The sequence below is a fragment of the Bufo bufo genome, chromosome 4 (assembly GCF_905171765.1).
Source record: "Bufo bufo chromosome 4, aBufBuf1.1, whole genome shotgun sequence".
In the NCBI taxonomy this organism is placed as follows: Eukaryota; Metazoa; Chordata; class Amphibia; order Anura; family Bufonidae; genus Bufo; species Bufo bufo.
Genome location: NC_053392.1, coordinates 565,447,807 through 565,474,234, shown reverse-complemented (window position 1 = coordinate 565,474,234; position 26,428 = coordinate 565,447,807). Strand labels below are relative to the sequence as shown.

General features: G+C 44.6%; 1 protein-coding gene across 2 annotated transcripts in view; it reads right to left on the bottom strand.

Moving 5' to 3' along the window:
• The window catches only part of FBXO11 (F-box protein 11), a 101,041-nt gene that overhangs the window by 34,130 nt on the left and 40,483 nt on the right, over positions 1-26,428 (bottom strand). For both annotated transcript variants that reach the window (XR_005778523.1, XM_040430305.1), the window contains exons 2-3: positions 24,676-24,800; positions 519-600 (exon numbers count right to left, since the gene is read on the bottom strand). Coding sequence is in view for 1 of the 2 variants with exons in the window: in XM_040430305.1 (XP_040286239.1) it covers positions 519-600; positions 24,676-24,800 (207 nt within the window). In the remaining variant the exon portion in view is untranslated. The remainder of the gene's footprint in view (positions 1-518; positions 601-24,675; positions 24,801-26,428) is intronic.

The window sequence follows — 26,428 nt, the reverse complement described above, 5'->3', positions numbered from 1 at the left end:
GCACTGGAACTATACAGCACTATCAATATTGTAGTGGACATAGTTCACAATTGCTGCTCCCAGTGAAGTGAATGGGAGCATCGCAGAAGTTGTGAGCGTGGTCCACTACAGTGATGACAGTGCCGTGTACAGCTGATCGGCAGGGGTGCGGGGTATCGGACCCCAGCTGATCAGCCAGTGATGGTCTATACTGAACCCACACCATCACTACAATATAAAAAATAAAAAAAAGCTGGACTACCCTTTAACTTTCAATGTGGCCATGACATTCCAGCAACACAGAAAGCTAAATACATGATGAGGATGCGCAAACTCTTTAACCTATAATAACTGCTTGATAAAGTTGCAAGATTGGTAGCCGCAGGTTGTACAGTCCCATCTGGTCACATTCACTAAGCGCATGGGACCAGCACAAAGCTTTATTGCATCTTTATTCAGCTTTTCTTTCTTAATGCTGACAAAAGAAAGCAAAAAGACCCCACACTTCAAGACAATGAAGAAATAAAAAGTAGGCTTACCGGGCAAATCTTGGGATTTCCCAGACACTCTTGCACGTTTTGCTCTATGGCCAAAGTTTTCAGTTGTCGACGTTGAAGCACCCTAAGAAAATAGGAAACAGGTACAGAATGTAAGTGTGATCTAAAGCTGCAGTATTCTCCTTATACAGCAAGGACACATTGACACATCTCTATCTCTCTATATACACACACACTGAATGACCACTTTATTAGGAGACACTCATCTAGTAGCACATTGGACCTCCTCTGACCTTCTGGAATAGTAACCCATACGGACAAGGTAGCTTCCTGCAGTTGCCAGCACTTAGATGAAAGTACTGACAGACTGTGAACACCTCATTCTACCGTGACCCAGAGATGTTCTACAGCAGGCACGCTCAACCTGCGGCCCTCCAGCTGTTGCAAAACTACAACTCCCATCATTCCCGGACAGCCTACAGCCATCAGCCTACAGAAGGGCATGGTGGGAGTTGTAGTTTTACAACAGCTGGAGGGCTGCAGGTTGAGCATCCCTGTTCTACAGCATTAAGATCTGGGGACTGTGAGGGACAGGGAAGCAAGGAAAGCTAGAATCAGTCCATGACTGTCCTGCTGAACATGTCCTGCCATAAAGTGATGAACTTGGACATTTGGACAGCAAGGCTTACCCGAACATCCATCAAAGGTATTAGAGGAGCCAGAGTGTGCCAAGAAAACATTCCCCACACTATTACTTCACCTCCACCAGCCTGAACTGTTGACACCTGGCAGTAATGGTTCATCGGTTCAGGACGAGTGTGCCAAACTCTGACACTTCAGCATGGTACACAAACCTTGGTTCATCTGACCAGGTGATATTTTTCCACTGGTCCAACCTTTGCACACTGGAGACTTGCCTTTGTTTTCCTCACATTGCAGCGACACTGGAACTGGTCATCTGCCGTTACAGCCCATCCATGCTAAGAGAAGACAAGTGTTGTATTTGGCTGCAATCTGCTTGACTGGGCAGTGCCTATTCGTCAAGAACTTTTAACGACCTTCCCACTGACCCATTTCGTTGACGAGCTAAGATAATTCTGTCACACTGTGCCAGCTACAATTCTCACTGGGGAAGATTTACCATCAGGGGAATTGTTTAAAGTCTATGTACACCTTTGGGGGAATTTTTTATGAATTTTACTAATTTTAGGCTACTTTCACACTAGCGTTGTTTTAATCCGGCGTTCAATTCAGACACCGGAACTGCCCGCCGGATCCGGAAAAACGTGTGAAAACGGATTACATTTGAATCCTGATCAGGATTTTGATCACAATGAAAAAATGCATTGGAAAAAACGGATCCGCCATTTATGGACTTTAACTTTTTTTCCACATTTTTCGGGTTTAACATGCAAAAGCCGAATCCGTTTTGACTGAACACACAGTGTCAGATCCGGCGTTAATGCAAGTCAATGGGGAAAAGGCCTGATCCGGCGTTCAGTCAAAGTGTTCAGGCTTTTTGGCCGGAGGTAAAAATACTGCATGCTACGTTTTACTGAAAAGCCTGATCAGTCAAAAAGACTGAACTGAAGACATCCTGATGCATCCTGAAGGACTGACTCTCCATTCAGAATGCATGGGGATAAAACTGATCAGTTCTTTTCCGGATTTGAGCCCCTAGGACGGAACTCAGCGCCGGAAAAGAAAAACGCTAGTGTGAAAGTACCCTTAGGCAAAAAAAATAATTCAATTGGTCTTTATAAAAAATATTGAGTAGTTCTGTCACAAAGGGTTAACTGTTTTTCTAGCTGTGTGACTGGTTCTTTCACTTTCAGTTTGCTCTGGTCATCTAATAAACCTCATCTCTAGAAACGAGCTATAATGAATGTTTAGGATGTCAGAGATCAGAGATACGGAGTCGTCAGCTGAGCTGCCTGATGGAACAGAGTGAAAATTCAGATCCTGCTGCTAAAGAAACTCAAGGCTGCACATAGACAGGGGTTCAATACTCTTCATAAAGATCAAATGAAAAATCATATTTAGCTGAAAATGAATACAATGCAATGATAAAAAAAAAAATTTAAGGGCTCATTCACACAAATGTATTTTCTTTCTGTGTCCGTTCCGTTTTTTTTGCATACTGTATGCAGAACCATTTATTTTAATGGGTCCGGGGGAAAAAAAAGCAAAAAATAAATAAATAAATAAATAAATAAAAACACAACGTTTCTTTATGTCCAGTCCTTAAAAAAAATAGAACATGTCCTATTATTGTCCACATAACGGACAAGGATAGGAGTGTTCTATTAGGGATTTCATCCATATTTTTTGTGGATCAGAGTTTTGTGGACAAGAATAGGCATTTCTATGGGGGTGCCGGGCTGGTGTGTTGCGGACCGCAACACACCACGGACGTGTGAATGCAGCCTTAGTGGAATATGAGACTTTGTAAGAAAAAACAAAAAAAATAAATAAATTTCTGCTAACTTGTGCCAAAAAGAATTCTGAATGGAGCCTTACAGGGGGGTGATCAATGACAGGAGGGTGATCAGGGAGTCTATATGGGGTGATCACCACCCTGTCATTTGTCACCCCCCTGTAAGGCTCCATTCAGACGTCCGTATGTGTTTTGCGGATCCGCGGTGTCCGTGTTTTGCGGATCCACGGATCCGCAAAACACATACGGACGTCTGAATGGAGCCTTACAGGGGGGTGATCAGGGAGTGTATATGGGGTGATCACTAGGGATCGACCGATATTGATTTTTTAGGGCCGATACCGATAATTTGTGAACTTTCAGGCCGATAGCCGATAATTTATACCGATATTCTGGGAATTTTCATTTTTGAAAAAAAATAAAAAAAATTCCTACACAAATCTGCTGAAAATGAATATGTTTATTGTTAACGTGTATTTTTTATTTTTTTGTAAATCTTTTTCATTTATACTTAATATTTTTGTGTTTTTTTTTTTTAAACTAACTTTTAGCCCCCTTAGGGACTAGAACCCTTGTCCTATTCACCCTGATAGATCTCTATCAGGGTGAATAGGATCTCACAATGTCCCTGCTGCTCTGTGCTTTGTGCACACAGCAGCAAGGAGCTGAACATGGCAGCCAGGGCTTCAATTGCGTCCTGACTGCCATGGTAGCCGATCAGAGCCCCAGACTTAGACTGCTGGGGCTCCGATCGGAGGAGCAGGGGAGAGGGGATCCTGTGGCCACTGCCACAAATGATTAATACTGGGGGGGGGGGCTTGGGTGGGGGGTGCACTGCGCCACCAATGATTAATACTGGGGGGCTTGGGGGGGCGCACTGCGCCACCAATGAAGATAAGTCTTTCATTAATTCATATACAGGAGGCGAGAGCTGGCTGCAGAATCACATAGCCGGCTCCCGACCTCTATGAGCGGTAGCTGCGATCCGCGGCACCTAATAGGTTAACTACCGCAGATCGCAGCTACAGCTCATAGAGGTCGGGAGCCGGCTATGTGATTCTGCAGCCAGCTCCCGCCTCCTGTATATGAATTAATGAAAGACTTATCTTCATTGGTGGAGCGGTGGCCACAGCCCCGCCCCTCCTTTTGTCCTCTCTCCTCTAATTGGCAGCAGCACAGGGGGAGGGAGACACTGCTTCCTTCTCCCCTGTGCTGCGGAGGGAACACAGAGCGCTGAGAGCAGCGCGTTCTGTGTTCCCAATACGTTATCGGTATATCGGCAAAATAGATGCCGATAACTGTCAAAATCCTCAATATCGGCCGATAATCGGTCGATCCCTAGTGATCACCCCCCCTGTCATTGATCACTCCCCTGTAAGGCTCCATTCAGACATCCATATGTGTTTTGCGGATCCGATTCGTGGATCCGTAGAACACATACGGACGTCTGAATGGAGCCTTACAGGGGGTGTGATCAATGACAGGGGGGTGATCAGGGAGTCTATATGGGGTGATCAGGAGTTAATAAGGGGTTAATAAGTGACAAAGGGGGGGGGGTGTAGTGTAGTGGTGTTTGGTGCTACTTATTACTGAGCTGCCTGTGTCCTCTGGTGGTCGATCCAAGCAAAAGGGACCACCAGAGGACCAGGTAGCAGGTATATTAGACGCTGTTATCAAAACAGCGTCTAATATTCCTGTTAGGGGTTAAAATTCTGATCTACAGCCTGCCAGCGAACGATCGCCGCTGGCAGGCTGTAGATCCACTCGCTCACCTTCCGATCCTGTGAACGCGCGCGCCTGTTCACAGAAAATCTCGCGTCTCGCGAGATGACGCATAGATGCGTGACTCTGCCTGGAGCTGCCGCCTCCGGAACGCGATCCTGCGTTAGGCGGTCCGGAGGCGGTTAAATGTCCCCCAGAGGTCTTGTATGACCTTATGGGGGACGCAAAGTGTAAAATGCTAAAAATAGAAAAAATAAAATAGACATATTTGGTATTGCCGCGTCAGTGATGGCTGGCTCTATAAATACATCACTTGATCCACCCCATCCATTAAACACCATAAAAAATAAAAATAAAATAAACAGTGTCAAAAAAGCAATTTTTATCACCTTACATCACAAAAAAGTTCAACACCAAGTGATCAAAAACGCATATGTCCCACATAATGGTACCAATAAAATAGTCACCTCATTCTGCAAAAAATGAGCCCCCTACATAAGGAAAATCGCTTGGAAATAAATAAATATATATAGCTCTCAGAACATGGGAGACAAAAAAATAAAAAATAAAAAAAAATATTTGTTCTAAAAGTATACATATTAAGTATCGCTTCGTCCGTAACAACCAGCTCTATAAAAATATCACATGACCTACCCCTCAGGTGAACGCCGTAAAAAAGAAAAACCTTGCCTCACAAAAAACATAATTTAGAGCAATTAAAAATCATAGGTACCCCAAAATAGTACCAATAAAACTGGCACCTTATCCCCTAGTTTCCAAAATGGGGTCACTTTTTGGGAGTCTCTTATGTAAGGGTGCATCAAGGGGGCATCAAATGGGACATGGCATCTAAAACCAGTCCAGCAAAGTCTTCGCAAAACCATACGGCGCTCCTTTTCTTCTGCGACCTGCCGTGTGCCCTTACATCATTTTACGACCACATGTGGGGTGTTTCTGTAAACTGCAGAATCAGGGTAGTAAATATTGAGTTTTGTTTGGCTGTACACCCTTGATGTGTTAAAGAAAAAAAATGGATTAAAATGGAAAATGTCAAAAAAATTTAATTTAGAAATTTGATCTCCATTTTCCTTTAATTCTTGTGGAACACCTAAAGGGTTAACAAAGTTTGTAAAATCAGTTTTGAGTAACTTGAGGGGTGTAGTTTCTACAATGGGGTCATTTATGGGGGGCTTCCACTATGTAAGCCCCAAAAAGTGACTTTAGAAATGAGCTGGTCCTTAAAAAGTGGGGTTTAAATTTTGCTTCTACAATTCTAAGCCTTCTAACATCCTAAAAAAATAAAATGACATTTACAAAATGATGCCAACATAAAGTAGACATATGGGGAATGTCAAGAAATAAATATTTTATGAGGAATCACTTTCTGTTTTAAAAGCAAAGAAATTATGAATTTTTAAAACATTTTTGGTAAATTTGGGATTTTTTCGTAAATAAAGGTGAAATATATTGACTCAAATTTATGACCGACATGAAGTACAATGTGTCACGAGAAAACAATCTCAGAATGGCTTAGATAAATAAAAGCGTTCCAAAGTTATTACCACAAAGTGATATGTCAGATTTGCAAAATTAGGCTCTGTCAGGAAGGGGGTAAATGGCCCGGTCTGGAAGTGGTTAAAAAAAAAAAGTGACGACCTAATAACACAGCGAACCGAATGCAGAGTGCAGTGTAAAAGTACAAAAAGTCAATAACTTATCAAAATTGCCACTCCCCCCCCCCCCCCCCCCCCCCCCAATCAGGAATCTGGCGAAAAGATAAATCCCCCCCCCCCAAATGTTTCTACAGACTGCTGAGTTTAGAACTGACCAACACAGCAATGTGTAAATCAAGAGCCCCCTCCGACCTGAGAGACGCAGAGTTCTTCATTTAGCACCTAATCTATGCAATATAAGACAGTATAGGATACAGGTAGAGCTGGGCGATTACGGGAATCAAATTCGCCCTTAAAGCCTCTAACGACTCATTTAGAATCGTCAAACAGATTTGGCCCACCCCACCTGACCCATGTGTAGTAACCCCTGCACTGCCGATCTATACGTATGTAAGTAACACCTGCACTGCCGATCTATACGTATGTAAGTAACCCCTGCACTGCCAGAGATAGATAGAGATATAGATTATACACACACATATATATATATCCCTGAGTTTTCATGTCCACCTTTATCATCTTACCGTCGATCCAGAAACTTGCGGGATCAATTGGTCAAAGCCGATATTGGCCCCAAGGGATCCCTGAGACAAACCAAGTTGACGCAGTCCGGCCAGGGCTGTTTTCCTTGTCTGAACTGCGTCAACTGCAAATACATTCGCAAAGGGAGGAATTTTGTACATCCTATCACTGGCGTAACCTACAGTATTTTATTTCATCTAACCTGTGATTCAAACCATGTTGTCTATGTATTATCCTGCCCATGTAATTTGCTTTATGTGGGCGAGACGACAACCGAATTGAAGACTCGCCTCAATAATCATCGCCTCAGTATCCGGGAAAAAACGGTTGGATCTGCCGGTATCCAAGCACTTTACTGAGGCCAAACACAGAGAAGGTGGTTTGAGGTGCTGGATCCTTGATCACATACCCCAGCCCAGACGGGGTGGTGACAGGTCCAGGATACTCAAGCGTAGAGAGCTCAGCTGGATCCACAAGTTGGACAGCTTGAAACCCAAGGGTTTAAATGTCGAATATAATTTTGGGGATGTCTTATGAGGGTTGGTTTGCCCCTGAGGTCTAGCAGGATGTTGTTCCGCTACTTGTGTACATACTTGGAGAGTTATATAACTCAATTTATTTTTCTTCTTCTTCTTTTTTTAGATCACCCACACTCCAGCACCATGGGGGATGGAACATACGGATGGTGTGCATGCAGTATACCTCAGGAGGAGGCCACTCGACTGTATTTTGTGTTTTTTTTTTATGATGGCCTCTTTTATCTATGTTTTTGCCAGGTATGGCAGGCACCGCGGGATTGGTTTTTGTGGTACAATAGCCCCTGTTGGTGCAGTGTGTTTATGATATTCATTTCATTTTATTACCCTGTGGCATCTAAGTACCTAGATGAGGAGATCCCTCTTGGGCTATAAGGTGGCTTGGCACCTCTGGTGAGAACCCTGCAGGTACTGCGGATCTCGCAGTTGCGGTGGATCTTTGCCTGGGTTGGGCATGCAGGCACCCGATTCTATGGGAGCTTTGTGCCCTTTTCAGGCCACTGATGCCCGTTTTTGTTCTAGGTTGGATGTGGTACACAGAGGGACGATCCATGGGCAAGTTTCCAATTACCAAGATGGCGCTTTCTAGCTAGGCCCTTCATTGGGCATGCGCATCATCGCGGCTGACTGGAGTGACGTCTGCATGACGTACGGTTGCCGGCCTGCTGAGATGATGCGTGGCGCTTCCTGTATGTCCAATACCTGCTATTGGTGCCTGGCCACGCCTGCGCAATGGGATGTCCACAACGCCGACATGGCGATATTGAATGAGCCTCCCTGCTGGTTCGGTATGTCTGCGGCACCACCGCCTTGCTCCTCCCCTTGCATTATTTACACTTATGTCTAATCAGTGTGGACGCATTGTTTGATCAAATTTATTGCATTTGATTTACACATTTTGTATCACGTCTTTGATGTATATAGCATGCATGGTCATGCTTCTTAACTCACGATTCATTTAATGCACTACGAGACACTGTATTTATTCAATATATTGTTGTTATGATTTGTAACACACCCACCAGGTGATATGTGATCACATGACTTGTATGTTGATTGATTTCCCTATATAACTGTCACCATTTGAGTTGTATTTTTGCTTGAAGAAGGCTCATGCTTGGAGCCGAAACATTGCACCACCTGGGTGAATAAAGGGTTCACTTACTTTTACCTACCGGAGTGCCGCTCTTTTTTCTGGATGGATAGATATAGAGAGATATAGATATAGAGAGCTATAGATATAGAGAGATATAGATATAGAGAGATATATAGATATAGAGAGATATATAGATATAGAGAGATATATAGATATAGAGAGATATATAGATATAGAGAGATATAGATAGAGAGATATATAGATATAGAGAGATATAGATAGAGAGATATAGAGAGATATATAGATATAGAGAGATATATAGATAGATATATAGATATAGAGAGATATATAGATATAGAGAGATATAGATAGAGAGATATAGATAGAGAGATATATAGATATAGAGAGATATAGATAGAGAGATATAGATATAGAGAGATATAGATAGAGAGATATATAGATATAGAGAGATATATAGATAGATATAGAGAGATATATAGATATAGAGAGATATATAGATATAGAGAGATATATAGATATAGAGAGATATATAGATATAGATATAGAGAGATATAGATATAGAGAGATATAGATATAGATATAGATATAGAGAGATATAGATATAGATATAGATATAGAGAGATATATAGATATAGATATAGAGAGATATATAGATATAGATATAGAGAGATATATAGATATAGATATAGAGAGATAGACAGAGATAGACAGAGATATATATATATATATATATATATATATACACACACACACACACACACACAGAGACTGGTAGTTACTGCACATAAAACAGCAGATATATATATATATATAATATGTCTTAGTATTTTTCAGTTTAATTTAAAAAAAAGACAAGATTCAAATTGAAAATAGTCCATAGGGTTGGGGGAAAAAAATTTTTTTTATGTATTTTCTGGCAAAATCACCCAGCCCTAGATACAGGTACAGTAAAATTATAGCAGGCAGCACATAGGTTTTGCTCATCAAGGACGAGCTATGTATACAAAACACCACGTCATAAGACTACATAGAAAGAAGGAAAAAGGAAAACTTGCTTCTACATACCGACCAGTACATGACAAATAAAAGATCAAGTGGAAACGAGAAAAATCAAAAGGACAAACACATGGCTCCAATTTTCAGGCGCCTCTCTGCGTCCATGATGTAACGAGAGCATGTGGCCCTGTTGGCAATCAGTCTTCATGAAGGGAACAACCGACCGAGGAGGGGCGGCTAGGTAATCTAAATACGACACAGGATTTACACACCAACAAATAGGTCAAATCATTTACGGACATGAAAGTCCATAGTTGTTTGGGGGTATAAAACACTGTGCACCAGCTAATGAATGCTAACCAGTGACACATTGTGTGCAAGCATCGGCCTAAGCTAAACACTACCTATTACACAGGCGAGCCACCCAACGCATTCAGTCCCACACTGGCATCACCCGGCTGAAGGCTCCAGCGCTGCACTACAGCACCGACGTCCCATGACCTTGCAGCTAAAGGTGCTCCCTCACATTAGATTAAAGGCGGCCATTATAGAAAGTTGCGTTAAAAGATACAGTGCACCGTGCAGGGTTTAAACCTGTGCCACCGAAAATGTTCTGCGCACTGCGAGGATTTCAATCATAGACCATCAAAAATGTCTGCCACACCGTGTGGGGTTTAAACCTGTATCACCACAAATGTCCGGTGCACCGTGTGCGGGGGAGGTTTAACTATGCCACCGAAAATGTATGCAGCAGAGTTCAAACCTGCGCCACCGAAAATGTCCAGCACACCATGAGGGGTTTAAACCAGGACCACAAAAAATGTCCAGCACACCTTGAGGGGTTTAAACCCATGCCACTGAAAGGATACTCTGCAGACTTGAAGCTTCTGCAACATATCAGCAGTAGGTTGAGTCCCAAGCAGTCAGAGAAAGCCAATGAGCGCTACGTGGTGAAGAGAGGCAACCGGGTGACCCCGGCATGACAAAGATCAGCATTTCCAGTGACTAATGTCACCTCATGGAGCAGTTTTTCCACTGGAATTACTCAGTAAGGAAGCTGGAACAGAGCAGCAGGAGCAGACGAGTAGGATTCTATCCTCAGGCACAACAGGCTGCCGCTAGCCCCAGTTTAAAAAAACAAGTAATGAAAATGAAACCAACATGGAATGCTGGTAGATTTCAGCTCTGAAGCACAATTGAGTATAAAAATTTGTAGGCTAATATGTCACAGGAGAACACGAGTTGCAACTCAGACTATTACTCTAAAGTTGAGATAAGAAAGTCGCACTAGGGTTGTTTCGATACCATAAAAAAAGTATTGCAATACCCGATGCCATTCGATATCACGCGGAAAAAATAAAACAAACGTGCATTCTGCATTTTATGGAACGTTCGCCCCATAATCCAACAGTCCGATTCAATTTTTTTTTGGGGGGGGACAAAGTGACAAAAAATAGCAAAATCGGCGTTCACCGCATAGGAGATATTTTTTATATTTTAGGGCTCTCTCACACCTGCGTTCTTGTCTTCCGGCATAGAGTTCCGTCGTCGGGGCTCTATGCCGGAAGAATCCTGATCAGGATTATCCTAATGCATTCTGAATGGAGAGAAATCCGTTCAGGATGCATCAGGATGTCTTCAGTTCCGGAACGGAACGTTTTTTGGCCGGAGAAAATACCGCAGCATGCTGCGCTTTTTGCTCCGGCCAAAAATCCGGAACACTTGCCGCAAGGCCGGATCCGGAATTAATGCCCATTGAAAGGCATTGATCCGGATCCGGCCTTAAGCTAAACGTCGTTTCGGCGCATTGCCGTACCAGACATTTAGCTTTTTCTGAATGGTTACCATGGCTGCCAGGACGCTAAAGTCCTGGCAGCCATGGTAAAGTGTAGCGGGGAGCGGGGGAGCAGTGTACTTACCTTCCGTGCGGCTCCCCGGGCGCTTCAGAGTGACGTCAGGGTGCCCCAAGCGCATGGATCACGTCATCCATGCGCATGGGGAGCTCTGACGTCACTCTGGAGCGCCCCGGGAGCCGCACGGACTGTAAGTATACTGCTCCCCCGCTTCTACTATGGCAACCAGGACTTTAATAGCGTCCTGGGTGCCATAGTAACACTGAACGCATTTGGAAGACTGTTCCGTCTTCAAATGCTTTCAGTACACTTGCGTTTTTCCGGATCCGGAGTGTAATTCCGGCAAGTGGAGTACACGCCGGATCCGGACAACGCAAGTGTGAAAGAGGCCTTAATAGTTAGCACTTTTTTGGCCGTGGTGATATGTAATATGTTTATTTATTGTTTAGATATTTTTTATGTAAAATTAGTGTTTGTTTTTAGAAAGAAAAAAAAAACATTTTCCTTTTTATTTAATAACCATTAGCCCCGTTAGGGGCTAGAACCTGGGATCTTTTCAGCCCTTGTCGTATTCACCCTAAAAGAGCTCTATCAGGGTGAATAGGATCTCACACTGTCCCTGCTGCCCTGTGCACACAGCAGCAGAGAGATTACCATGGCAGCCAGGGCTTCAGTAGCTATGGTAACCGATCGGAGCCCCAGGGTTACACTGCTGGGGCTCCGATCAGAAGCTGCCACTGCTACCAATGAAGATAACTCACCCATTAATACAAATACAGGAGGCGGGTGCCGGCGGCAGAATCAGGTGCACCTGAAGGTGTTAACTGCCACGATCACAGCACCCTGTCATAGAGGTTGGGTATCGACTATGTGATTCTGACGCTGGCACCCGCCTCCTGTTTTTGTATTAATGGGCGAGTTATCATTGATGGCGCAGTGGTCTCAGCCCCTCCCCTCCTCAGCCCCTCTCTCTTATTGGAGGCAGCAGCACAGGGGGGAGGGAGGGAGTGACTCCCTTTACCTTGTGCTGCTGAGGAGAGCAGCGCGCGTGCCAGGTTCTCTGATACTAAGCTGCGCAGTAGTGCAGCCTAGTATCGGTAAACGTCAATTCCCGGTATCGCAGGGCTTGACAAATTTCCTTGGAATCTAGGAGCCAGCTAAAAAAGTTAGGAGCAGTTTATTTATATTTTTTTAGCTTATAAAGCCTTATTTTCAGCGACAAAAATAACACCTCTTAAATTAACATATACAGCGGCAGTGTGCAGAACCGCACACACATACAGGGTGTGCAGAATTATTAGGCAAGTTGTATTTTTGAGGATTCATTTTATTATTGAACAACCATGTTCTCAATGAACCCAAAAAACTCATTAATATCAAAGCTGAATATTTTTGGAAGTAGTTTTTAGTTTGTTTTTAGTTTTAGCTATTTTAGGGGGATATCTGTGTGTGCAGGTGACTATTACTGTGCATAATTATTAGGCAACTTAACAAAAAACAAATATATACCCATTTCAATTATTTATTTTTACCAGTGAAACCAATATAACATCTCAACATTCACAAATATACATTTCTGACATTCAAAAACAAAACAAACAAATCAGTGACCAATATAGCCACCTTTCTTTGCAAGGACACTCAAAAGCCTGCCATCCATGGATTCTGTCAGTGTTTTGATCTGTTCACCATCAACATTGCGTGCAGCAGCAACCACAGCCTCCCAGACACTGTTCAGAGAGGTGTACTGTTTTCCCTCCTTGTAAATCTCACATTTGATGATGGACCACAGGTTCTCAGTGGGGTTCAGATCAGGTGAACAAGGAGGCCATGTCATTAGATTTTCTTCTTTTATACCCTTTCTTGCAAGCCACGCTGTGGAGTACTTGGACACGTGTGATGGAGCATTGTCCTGCATGAAAATCATGTTTTTCTTGAAGGATGCAGACTTCTTCCTGTACCACTGCTTGAAGAAGGTGTCTTCCAGAAACTGGCAGTAGGACTGGGAGTTGAGCTTGACTCCATCCTCAACCCGAAAAGGCCCCACAAGCTCATCTTTGATGATACCAGCCCAAACCAGTACTCCACCTCCACCTTGCTGGCGTCTGAGTCGGACTGGAGCTCTCTGCCCTTTACCAATCCAGCCACGGGCCCATCCATCTGGCCCATCAAGACTCACTCTCATTTCATCAGTCCATAAAACCTTAGAAAAATCAGTCTTAAGATATTTCTTGGCCCAGTCTTGACGTTTCAGCTTGTGTGTCTTGTTGAGTGGTGGTCGTCTTTCAGCCTTTCTTACCTTGGCCATGTCTCTGAGTATTGCACACCTTGTGCTTTTGGGCACTCCAGTGATGTTGCAGCTCTGAAATATGGCCAAACTGGTGGCAAGTGGCATCTTGGCAGCTGCACGCTTGACTTTTCTCAGTTCATGGGCAGTTATTTTGCGCCTTGGTTTTTCCACACGCTTCTTGCGACCCTGTTGACTATTTTGAATGAAACGCTTGATTGTTCGATGATCACGCTTCAGAAGCTTTGCAATTTTAAGAGTGCTGCATCCCTCTGCAAGATATCTCACTATTTTTGACTTTTCTGAGCCTGTCAAGTCCTTCTTTTGACCCATTTTGCCAAAGGAAAGGAAGTTGCCTAATAATTATGCACACCTAATATAGGGTGTTGATGTCATTAGACCACACTCCTTCTCATTACAGAGATGCACATCACCTAATATGCTTAATTGGTAGTAGGCTTTCGAGCCTATACAGCTTGGAGTAAGACAACATGCATAAAGAGGATGATGTGGTCAAAATACTCATTTGTCCAATAATTCTGCACTCCCTGTATACAGCGGCAGTGTACAGAACCGCACACACATATACAGCGGCAGTGTCAGGGCTCCAGATGGCGACCAAAATGGTCGCCAATGCGACTTAGAATTTACAAATGGTGACAAGACTTTTTAGTCTTGTCGCCATTTGCGACTAGACCCGCTGCTGCAGCTCTGCAGTTGAATACAGCGGCGGGGCACAGCAGATGATAGTTCTCTGCCCCGCCGCCGATGTTCTTCTCAGCAGCGCAGTGGAGAAGGAGCCTCTCCCTCCCCCCTGTGCTGCCGCCACCAATAAGAAGAGAGATAGGAGGAGGAGGGGAGGGGCTGTGGCCACTGCGCCACCAATGAAGATAAACTGACCTGGTAATACAAATACAGGAGGCGGGTGCCGCAATCGAATAGCCTGCACCCGACCTCTATGACAGGGAGCTGCGATCTGCGGCAATTAACCCTTGCGGTACCTGAGGGGTTAACTGCCGCTGATCGCAGTTCCCTGTCATAGAGGTCGGGTGCCGGCTATTTGATTCCGGCACCCGCCTCCTGTATTTGTATACACAGGTCAGTTATCCCCCCCACCCCAACACCCCAGTATAATAAACATTGGTGGCGCAGTGCAGAACAGGAGACCAGCTGCTACGCAATCAATTGGAGGAGATGAGTAGGGGTGGGCGATATGGCCTAAAATCTATATTGCGATATAATTTTAAGCATGTGCAATATGCGATATATATCGCGATATATTGTTTTCTATATTTGTGTGGGGGGGGGGGTTGTTTAAACTTTTTTTTTTTTTTTACTTTTTATTTAATAACTATTAGCCTCCTTAAGGCCTAGAACCCTTGTCATATTCACCCTAATAGAGCTCTATTAGGGTGAATAGGACTTTACAATCTCCCTGCTGCCCTGTGCTTTGTGCACACAACAGCAGGGAGCTGACCATGGCAGCCAGCCTCTCATGTGCCCCCCAGCCTCTGATCCACCCCCCAGCCCCTCATGTGCCCCCCAGCCTCTCCCTCTTATCAGCCCCCTCTGGTAATTCAAACCCACCCCCCCTTCCCTCCCCAGTATTAATCATTGGTGGCAGTGGCCACAGGGTTCCCCTCCCCCATCATTGGTGGCAGTGGGCAGTTCCGATCGGTTACCATGGCAGCCAGGACGCTACTAAAGACCTGGCTGCCATGGTATGTTAGTGAGCAGCATTATACTCACGTGCGCCGTGGCCGCCGGGCGCTCCTTCTCATAGGTCTGTGCGGCGCATTGCTAATGCTATAAGCATTAGCAATGCGCCGCACAGACAGAAGAAGGAGCGACCGGCGGCCACGGCGCACGTGAGTATAATGCTGCTCACTAACATACCATGGCAGCCAGGTCTTTAGTAGCATCCTGGCTGCCATGGTAACCGATCGGAGCCCCAGCATTACACTGCTGGGACTCCGATCGGAACTGCCCACTGCCACCAATGCAGACTGAAGAACATTCCCGGCACCCGACCTCACAGGACGCTGTGATCCGCACGATTAACCCCTCAACTGACACATTGATTAACCCCTCAATGACCGGCACATTTATTGGTGGCGCAGTGGCCACAGTCCCTCCCCTCCTCCTCCTACTCTGTTCTCATTGGTGGTCAGTGGCAGCCGCGCACAGTGGGGAGGGAGGGACTCCCTCCTTCTTCATTGTGCCGGCTCAGGAAAACATGGCGCGCGCCGAGAACGCGATCACATCGCGGTCCGGCGATATACACAAAATCCATATCGTGGCACAAATTTATATCGCATATCGCCTATATCGCCCACCCCTAGAGGTGAGTTAATTTTTTATTTTATTTTTTAACCCTCATTGGCACTGCCCACTGCGCCACCAATGTTTATTATACTGAGGTGTTGGGGGGGGCGCACTGCGCCACCATTGTTTATTATACTGGGGTGTTGGGGGGGGGGGGCGCACTGCGCCACCAATGTTTATTATACTGGGGTGTATGTTGTTTATTATATTGACCTTCTACTAAGCATTCTGTATTAAAGAATGCTACTTTCCCTTATAACCATGTTATAAGGGAAAATAATACAGTGAATAGACTTTCATCCTGGCAACCATGCGTGAAAATCGCACCGCATCTGCACTTGCTTGCGATTTTCACGCAGCCCCATTAACTTCTATGAAAAACGCACAACATAGAGCATGCTGCGATTTTCATGCAACGCCCAAGTGATGCGTGAAAATCACCGCTCATGTACACAGCCCCATAGAAGTGAATGGGTCCGGATTCAGTGCGGATGCAACGCGTTCACCTCGTGCATTGCACCCGCGCAGAAATCTCGCTTATGTGAAAGGGGCCTAAGGGTGAATAGGACAAGGGTTCCAGCCCCTAAGGGGGCTAATAGTAAGTAAAAAAAAAAAAAAACACTAAGGCTACTGTCACACTTGCGGCATTGTGATCCGGCGGGCAGTTCCATCGTTGGTACTGCCTGCCGGATCCGCCGATCTGGATGTGACTGAAAGCATTTGTGAGACGCATCCGGATGCGGATCCATCTCACAAATGCATTGCAAGAACGAATCCATCTCTCCGCTTGTCATGCGGACAGACGGATCCGTCTTGTATCTTTTTACACATTTTTACCGGTCTGTGCATGCGCAGATCGGGAGGACGGATCCGGCATTCCGGTATTTTGAAAGCCGGATCTGGCACTAATGCATTCCTATGGGGGGAAAATGCCGGATCGGGCATTCAGGCAAGTCTTCCGTTTTTTTCGCCGGAGATAAAACCGCAGCATGCTGCGGTTTTATCTTTTGCCTGATCAGTCAAAATGACTGAACTGAAGACATCCTGAACGGATTACTCCCCATTCAGAATGCATGGGGATATGCCTGATCAGTTCTTTTCTGGTATAGAGCCCCTAGGACGGAACTCTATGCCGGAAAAGAAAATTGCTAGTGTGAAAGTACCCTAAAATATTAAGTTTAAATCCCCCCTTTCCCAATTTTACATATAAAATATGTAAACAAATAAATAAACATATAACATAGCGCTGCGTCCGAAAAGTCCAAACTATTAAATTATTAAAAAATATCTCCTATGCGGTGAGCATTCGCCATTTTTTAGTCACCTTGTCACCCCATAAAATTGGATAGTACTGTTCTATTATGGGCCGAACGTTTCATAAAATGCGAAATGCACGCGGCTTTTTTTTTTTTTTGCGCGGTATTGAGTATCGCAATACTTTTTTATGGTGACGAAAGCTAATCAAAATTTTGGTATCGAAACAACAACGATCTGATCGGCGTAGCGTTGTCACGATACCCAAATTTTGATTCGGTTCCGATTGGGCGACTAAAAATTTAATTTGGCTCCTAAATTTTTCAGTTCAGGAGCCAATGGCTACTAGGCAGTTTTTTTAGTCTGGAGCACTGAGTGTACAGAACCGCACACACATATACAGCGGCAGTGTACAGAACCGCACACACACATACAGCGGCAGTGTACAGAACCGCACACACACATACAGCGGCAGTGTACAGAACCGCACACACATATACAGTGGTAGTGTACAGAGTCGCACACACATCCGCACATGATGCAGACCCACTGCATCCTTCCTACCTACCTCCTCCGCTCCCCCCGATGCTACCCTATCCACCCCACTCTCCGCCCGCGGGTCACACCGCCCCGCTTGGCCACGAGCAGCATCCAGTGAGCGGGCAGGGCGGATCTGGGTAACTCCTTCCCTGCCAGACTGTCCAAGAAGTCCACGTAGAGGCGGCAGAGAGCCGGGAGCGCCCCGGATTACTGGGGGGCAGCCATGTGAGGGCAAATACCCAGGCGCCAGGACAAAATTCCTGATCGCCATGGCGACCTGGCGCCTGGTATTTGTCGAACCCTGCGGTATCGAATAGATACCAGTACAAAAGTATAAATTGGGTACCGATAATTCAATACCTGCTACAACCCTAAGTCAGAAAAATGAGAACTGCCAGCCAAATGTTCATTCAGCCCATAGCATGGGAGCGGGGAGACAGCAGTAAGCAGCTCAAGAACAAAATGATCAGGCAAGATGAAAGCCAACCCGGATCTCCTCCGACATAGTCTGTCAGGGAAGGCGTGGGGGCTCCCATATGTAATAAATAGCCATCCAAACCCGATGAAATCAGTGGCTTCACCCAACGTGTGTATGACCAGATAATCACCGCAGTCAGATGATATCACAAATCCAACAAGCTTCGCACGTTCCCTTAGTCTCTACCACTGGTATTTTCAATGCATGAGCAGCCAGCCTCGAGCCTCTGCTCCACCCAACATAACTCACACCGCGGTGGCCAGAACCTTCCAGCACACTCCTCCACTACTACTGTATGTGCAATATTCCCACCTACGTCTCTTCCAGCACACTGCTTCACGTATTTCATGGGAGCACCAAGTGCTCGCTTCATAAACAGAGACCGATATTATACATTATCTGGACAAAGGATCTCCAGATGGCAAAACCTTTAAAAATCTGAACTTTGGGACGATACTGATGACTGATATTTCCATAGGAAATCAGTGATGGCTAACCTCCAAGCACTCCAGCTGTGGTGAAACGACGAAACTACAACACCCAGCATGCTCCATTCATTTCTATGGAGTTCTGAGAACAGCCAAGCAAGTGTGCATCTTGGGAGTTGTAGTTTTACCACAGCTGGAGTGAAGGTTAGCCATCACAGGGATAGGTCATCAATATCAGATGGGTGGTGGTCAGACACCCCCACGATCAATCATTAGCAGCAGCGTATTCTGGTGGCTTGATTTAAATGGGGCAGCATGGTGGCTCAGTGGTTAGCACTGGTGCCTTGCAGCGCTGGGGTCCCGAGTTCTAATCCAACCAAAGACAAAATCGGCATGAAGTTTGTATGTTCTCTCCATGTTTGCGTGTTTCCTCCGGGTTCTCATTTTTCCTCCCAAACTCCAAAGACATACTGACAGGGACCTTAGATTGTGAGCCCCATTGGGGCAGAGGTCAGGAGGGGGGAGTGTGATGCTAATGTCTGTAAAGAGCTGTGGAATATAGTGGCGCTATATAAGTGTGTATAATAAATAATAAAGGGAGTGTGTCATCCGAAAAAGACCTATTGTTAATATTACTTATGTTAAAGGAAAACTGTCATCAGATTGCGCCTTTGCAGCAAATGGCTCAACCCTGCTCAGGAAATCTGTCACCAAAAATTTTAGCTGCCAGTTAAAAGTAAATCTAACACATTCTTTTCTTCTAATCGGATTTTGTTTTCCTATTTCCTGCACATGATGATGGGGCGGCCATCTTGCCTGAGCTGTTCTTAACAGCATTTAGAATTGCTTTACTGCAGCTACATGGTCCAGAGACACAATGGTCAGGAAGGGACTATATATTGACTTCTATGGGAGAGTTTTCTGGGCACGCTCTGTGACCTTTGCAGAGGTCATTGTACAAGGAGAGAATAGATAAGCTCTGACAGTCACCTATTGTGAATGGTGGATCCTGTCTTATCTGTTATTCTAATCCTGTCTAATGATCTCACCTCTGTGTATATATAAGCAGATAACTGCAGTAAAGTGATCTGTACAGAGCAATAAGTAGCGCCTATTATTAGGTTTAGGCCTGTTTCACACTTGCGTCGTGTTATTCCAGTTTTGAGATCCGGCCTAGGATCTCAAAACCAGGCCAAAAAGCTTCTGTTTTGTCCCCATTCATTGTCAATAGGGACAAAACTAATAAGCATGTATTCCGTTCCATGTTTTGATCGGACACAAAACCGCCGTCAGCTGGAACTGCTTTGATCCTGTTTTGAGAACCTGATCTCAAAACCGGAAACCAAAACGCAAGTGTGAAACAGGCCTTAGCGGCCAGTGCGAACACAGCAGGATTTTATGGGCTTTGTTTAAATATGGATATTGACCTGGAAAATGTAAAAAATTAAAAATAAATTAAATCAAGAACTCTTTAAAAACATGTTATACGTAAAAATGTGATTTAAACAATAGGTCATTTTCTATTAAAAAAAACTAATCATAAAGCCATTTTGCTGAACTAAAAGTTAGTATTTTGTCCTAACCTGAAGTCAATGTGAGAACAAGAGTCATCGGGGCGTATAACTGGAATCCCCGACTCACGGCTGCTAGCCCACCTTGCTCTGACATTCTCTTAGCTTCCCAACATCAGCGCTAGCTCCTCAGAAATCTCGTGCCCTGAACTTCCTCCTCACTCGCATGCGCAGTGAGCTAAGATGCATACACCTCAATTTCAATAGCTCACTGCGCATGTGAGGAGGAAGCACAGTGATCAAAGACAGGCGCAAGATTTCAAAGGGGCTTGCGCTGAAATCAGGAAGCTAAGGGAACGTCAGAGAGGGCTGGCGGAGGTGACTTCGTGATTAGGGGATTCCAGTTCTACCACAATGACCTAACTTATATCAGCAAAACAGCTTTATGGTTATTTTTAAGGAAACAAAATTCGAAAACTAACGTGCTGGGCAGCAACATGCCATTTGTTGTATAGCCACAATCTGATGACAGGTTCCATTAAAACATTTTTAAAGAATTTTTGGCGATTTATTTTTATTTTTTCATTTTCCATGTCACTATATTTAAAGAGCATCCGTCAGCATGATCAGCCTTATTAAACCAGGAATACTTTCTGGTAGGGTTGATCATGCTGAGTAAAATGAAACCCTTTTGTCACTAGGTTTAATAGCTGCCACGAAATAATAGTTTTTATATTTATGCATATGACCTACTTTAATAGGACTGATCACGCTGAGGGTCCATTCACACGTCCGTAGAATATTGCGGATCCGCAACACAACCGGCCGGCACCCCCCATAGAACTTCCTAATCTTGTCCACAATTGCAGACAAAAATAGGACATGTTCTATTTTTTTTTGCAGAGCCGAAGCCTGGAAGTTCAGGGCCGCTCTTTGGAAATGTGCTCTCCACATCCATTCCTGCCCTACTGAGAATGAATGGTTCTGCACCAGATACCAAATATTGCGGAACGGATGCGGACGTGTGAATGGACCCTGACAGATGCCATTCAGGAGGGGATAAAAAAAATAAAAATCATTTTTCTCACTGGCCACTAGGCCTAAAATTCCCGTCTTGAGAGCAGCCCCATGGTCCATAGACACAATGAATAGGAGGGGACCTCACTGACTTCTATGGGAGTTTTCTAGACTTGCTCTGACCTATGCAGAGGTCAGGAGGGAGGAGATAAGCTGTGATATCACCTGTTGTGAATAGTGGATCCTGTATCATCTATATATAGAGGTGTTACTTATCATTGTAGTTCTTCCTGTGTTTATAATGGCTACTGAAAAGTCACCTGTACATAATAGGAAATCATGACCTATTAGACCAGGGACCTATTAGACTTCAGGGTGCTGAAGATTGCTAATTCCTGCATCGGACTTAGACCAGTGTGAAAAATTGCACTATTATATCCATAATTTTATTTTTTTATTATAGTGACATTGAAAATTATATATAAAAAAACAAACTGAAAAAAAAGAAGAAAAAAAAAGTTCTAACTAAAACTTAATTTAGACAATAGGTCATTTTCTAATGACACATTCCCTTTACATGAAATCTGCAATGGAAGAACTCTACATGCACAGTGCTCCAGAATAAAAAATAAAAAATACCTAGTAGCCATTGGCTCCTGAACTGAAAAATTTAGGAGCCAAATTCAATTTTTAGTCGCCAAATCGAAACAGAATCAAAATTTGGGTATCGTGACAAGCCTACGCCGATCGGCGTAGGGTTGTTTTGATACCAAAATTTTGATTCGCTTTCGTCACCATAAAAAAGTATTGCGATACTCAATACTGCGCCAAAAAAAAAAAATACCACCAAAAAAAGCCACGTGCATTTCACATTTTATGAAATGTTCGGATCATAATAGAGCAGTCCTATCCTATTTTTTGGGGGTGACAAGGTGACAAATAGTTTGGACTTTTCGGACGCAGCGCTATGTAATGTTTCTTTATTTATTATTTATATATTTTATATGCAAAAATTGGGAAAGGGGGGGATTTAAACTTTATATTTTAGGCTACTTTCACACTAGAGTTATTCTTTTCCGGCACCGAGTTCCGTCACAGGGGCTCTATACCAGAAAAGAACTGATCAGGCATATCCCCATACATTCTGAATGGAGAGCAATCCGTTCAGGATGCATCAGGATGTCTTCAGTTCAGTCATTTTGACTGATCAGGCAAAAGATAAAACCGCAGCATGCTACGGTTTTATCTCCGGCGGAAAAAAACTGAAGACTTGCCTGAATGCCAGCATGATCCGGCATTTTTCCCCATAGGAATGTATTAGTGCCAGATCAAAATACCGGAATGCAGGATACGTCCTTCCGGTCTGCGCATGCGCAGACCTGTAAAAATGTGTAAAAAGATACAAGACGGATCCGTCTGTCCGCATGACAAGCGGAGAGATGGATTCGTTCTTGCAATGCATCCGGATGTCACATCCAGATGGGCGGATCCGACAGGCAGTTCCGACGACGGAACAGCTTGCCGGATCACACTGCCGCAAGTGTGAAAGTAGCCTAAGTGTTTGTGTTTTGTTTTTTTTACTTACTATTAGCCCCCTTAGGGGCTGGAACCCTTGCCCTATTCACCCTTAGGCCCCTTTCACATGGGCGAGATTTCTGCGCGGGTGCAATGCGTGAGGTGAACGCATTGCACCCGCACTGAATCCGGACCCATTCATTTCTATGGGGCTGTGCACATGAGCAGTGATTTTCACGCATCACTTGTGCGTTGCGTGAAAATCGCAGCATGCTCTATGTTGTGCGTTTTTCATGCAACACAGGCCCCATAGAAGTTAAAGGGTCTGAGTGAAAATCGCAAGCATCCGCAAGCAAGTGCGGATGCGGTGCAATTTTCACGCATGGTTGCTAGGATGAAAGTCTATTCACTGTATTATTTTCCCTTATAACATGGTTATAAGGGAAAATAATACCATTCTTTAATACAGAATGCTTAGTAGAAGGTCAATATAATAAACATTGGTGGAGCAGTGCTCCCCCCCAACACCCCAGTATAATAAACATTGGTGGCACAGTGGGCAGTGCCAATGAGGGTTAAAAAATAAAATAAAAATTAACTCACCTCCTCTAATTGATCGCGTAGCTGCCGGTCTCCTGTTCTTTCTTCAGGACCTGTGGTGACGTCACTGAGCTCATCACATGGTCCATTACCATGGTGATGGATCATGTGATGAGCAGTGATGTTACCACAGGTCCTTTGAAAGGTCCTGAAGAAAGAACAGGAGACCGGCTGCTACGCGATCAATTGGAGGTGGTGAGTTAATTTATTTTTTAACCCTCATTGGCACTGCCCACTGCGCCACCAATGTTTATTATACTGGGGTGTTGGGGGGGAGCACTGCGCCACCAATGAAGATAACTGACCTGTTAATACAAATACAGGAGGCGGGTGCTGGAATCAAATACCCGGCACCCGACCTCTATGACAGGGAGCTGCGATCAGCGGCAGTTAACCCCTCGGGTACCGCACCCGCCTCCTGTATTTGTATTAACAGGTCAGTTATCTACATTGGTGGCGCAGTGGCCACAGCCCCTCCCCTCCTCCTCCTGTCTCTCTTCTTATTGGCGGCTGCGGCAGCACAGGGGGAAGGGAGAGACTCCTCCTCCACTGCGCTGCTGTGAAGAACATTGGTAGCGGCGGGGCAGAGAACTATCATCTCCTATGCCCGCCGCTGTATTCAATTGCAGAGCTGCGTGTCTAGTCGCAAATGGCGACAAGACTAAAAAGTTGTCGCCATTTGTAAATTCTAAGTCACGTTGGCGACCATTTTGGTCGCCATCTGGAGCCCTGATGTAGCTTTACTCTAACAGCCTCCCGTGAACTACTCATTCCATGTACCTCAAAAATCCCAAGTAACAGATTTTCATTCCTTAAACTGTCCATACACATTATACTTTTGTCAGCAGAACCACCCCAAAAATGGCGGGTTCAGCCGAAACACTAGTGTGTGGGGAGCTTCCGACTCTCCCCTGACACATCATGAATATTTTCATCTGATCCTTTTGTATGGCAGGAGCTTTCTCCGCGTTCCCCACAGTCGACCGTGTATGAGGAAGCTGGGAGGGAGATGGGAGAGATCGCTGTCGGAAGAACCGGTCATTCGGCCGGCAGCTACTGAATGTGTATGGCCAGCTTTACACTCAATGTCCAAGATTTGTCACCTTGCTTTTCTCCCACTTCATATATGTTTAGTGTGACCAGGCCTCATTTTTCGGTTTCAGAACTTCAAATGCCATGAAGTAAAATTCTGGAGCTTACTGCATACCCATTTATTATGGGGTTCACTGTATAAGCCGTATGCAAGTAAGCACCCCCTGGTGGCAGCTGCAAGCTGCCGGAATTTTATCAAAACGCTGCCATGTGAATAAAAGAGGCCGACGGACGTATTAAGACAATCACCCATTTTACTCAAACTCACAAATAAAATAAAAGCACCATGACTGTACCTCCATACTGTTTTTTGTTGGACAGGCTGTTCTTTTAGGGACGAGAGTTTTTCTGCGAAGTTGATATGGACTATTCTGTGCACCAGGACCTGATTCTTCTGCAACCATGTCTGCAGGCACTTCATCTAAAAGAAAGAAAAACGTGTTACTACATGCATCAGATAAATACCTCTTTAAACCAGAACCAGACAGTTAAAATTTCACAAACTACGTAAAAAAGGCTCAAAATGCATTTGTATTAGGAATGGGAAAAACTGGTCCTATGAAAGTCTGAGGGAAAGCTCCAGCAGAATTGCTCATTTTCAAGCAGGATCAGTCCCAATAACAGAAGGAGGTACTGATTGGGACATCAAATGCCCTGTTGGTGGAATTTTGACGATTATTTTTGGTAGCCTGTGTTCGTTGAATGGTGTTAGTCCTAAATAAACAAAGGCCAGATCACACACAGGTCTTTTCTGCAGGTGGAAACTGTCTCCTATTGTTATTAATGGGAGTCTGATCCACCTTGCATACCGCAGCGATTTCCACGCAGTTTTCCCAACCACATCACGGAACCACGTCATAGTGAATGTCCCCTCGAAGGATTAGCCCCAATGAACGGGGTTAAAGCTGCAGGAAAATCTGCCACATTCAAAATGCAAAAAATTAGGTTCAGACTCCGGTTTCAGCCATGGATTTAGCAGCGGAAATATTTGCAGTGTGAACATACCCTTAAAGGGATGTTTGTATTTTGTAAGGTATTGGCATGGGGTCTGGGCACTGGGACATCTAAGATCCTAATGAAAATGCTGCAGTTCTGCTTTAGCAATTCATCCAAACCAGCGCTGAGACCCATGTGTGGACCTCAAACTACGGGTCGTGGACCTCAAACTACGGGTCCGCAAAACACGGGCACCAGCTGTGTGAACGCTGCATCACAGTGCAGACATATTGCCTTCAATGGGTCCATGTACCTTACAATCCCCAAAAATAGGACATATCCTATCTTTTAACCCAGAAGCCCACAGAAATTTATGGAAGCTCTTCTGTGGGCTTAGGGGTCTGTGCCTCCATGTTGCAAAAGAAAGGACATGTCCTATTTTTCTCTTTATCTTGCGAATAGCGAGCCCACTGAAGGCCGCACTGCAACATGGAGTTCACATGGCCGGTGCCTGTGTTTGCTGTCCACAAGACGGGCAAGGTGGCACCATGGCCGTGTGAACGTAGCCTAAGGGTATAGTCACACAATCATTTAATAAAAACAAAAAAACTTTTTTTTTTAAAGGATGCTTTCTAAGAAACTTATGTTAAAAACTGCCCCCCTCCAAATGTAAGTGGCCAAAATAGGACATTTTTAAAAGATGGCCATGTGACTAGACCCATAGACTTCCACTGTTGTATGAATGCACTCTGAGGATCACGGAGGTCCCAGGGGTCAGACGCCCACCGATCAATGTGAAGGCAGGTCCTACTAATACGCCATCAACAGAGCCCCTTGTTTTTGTACGATTTTTCACGGATTCGGACAGCCCTGCTGTTATTTGTAGTGAACGCGCTCATCAACCACATAAAACACCTTAGGCCCCTTTCACATGAGCAAGTTTTTCATGAGGGTGCAATGTGTGACGTGAACGCATTGCACCCGCACTGAATCCTGATTAATTTCAATGGGTCTGTGTACATGAGCGTTTTTTTCACGCATCAGTTCTATGGTGCGTGAAAAACTCAGCATGTTCTATATTCTGGCCCCATAGAAGTGAATAGGGCGGCGTGA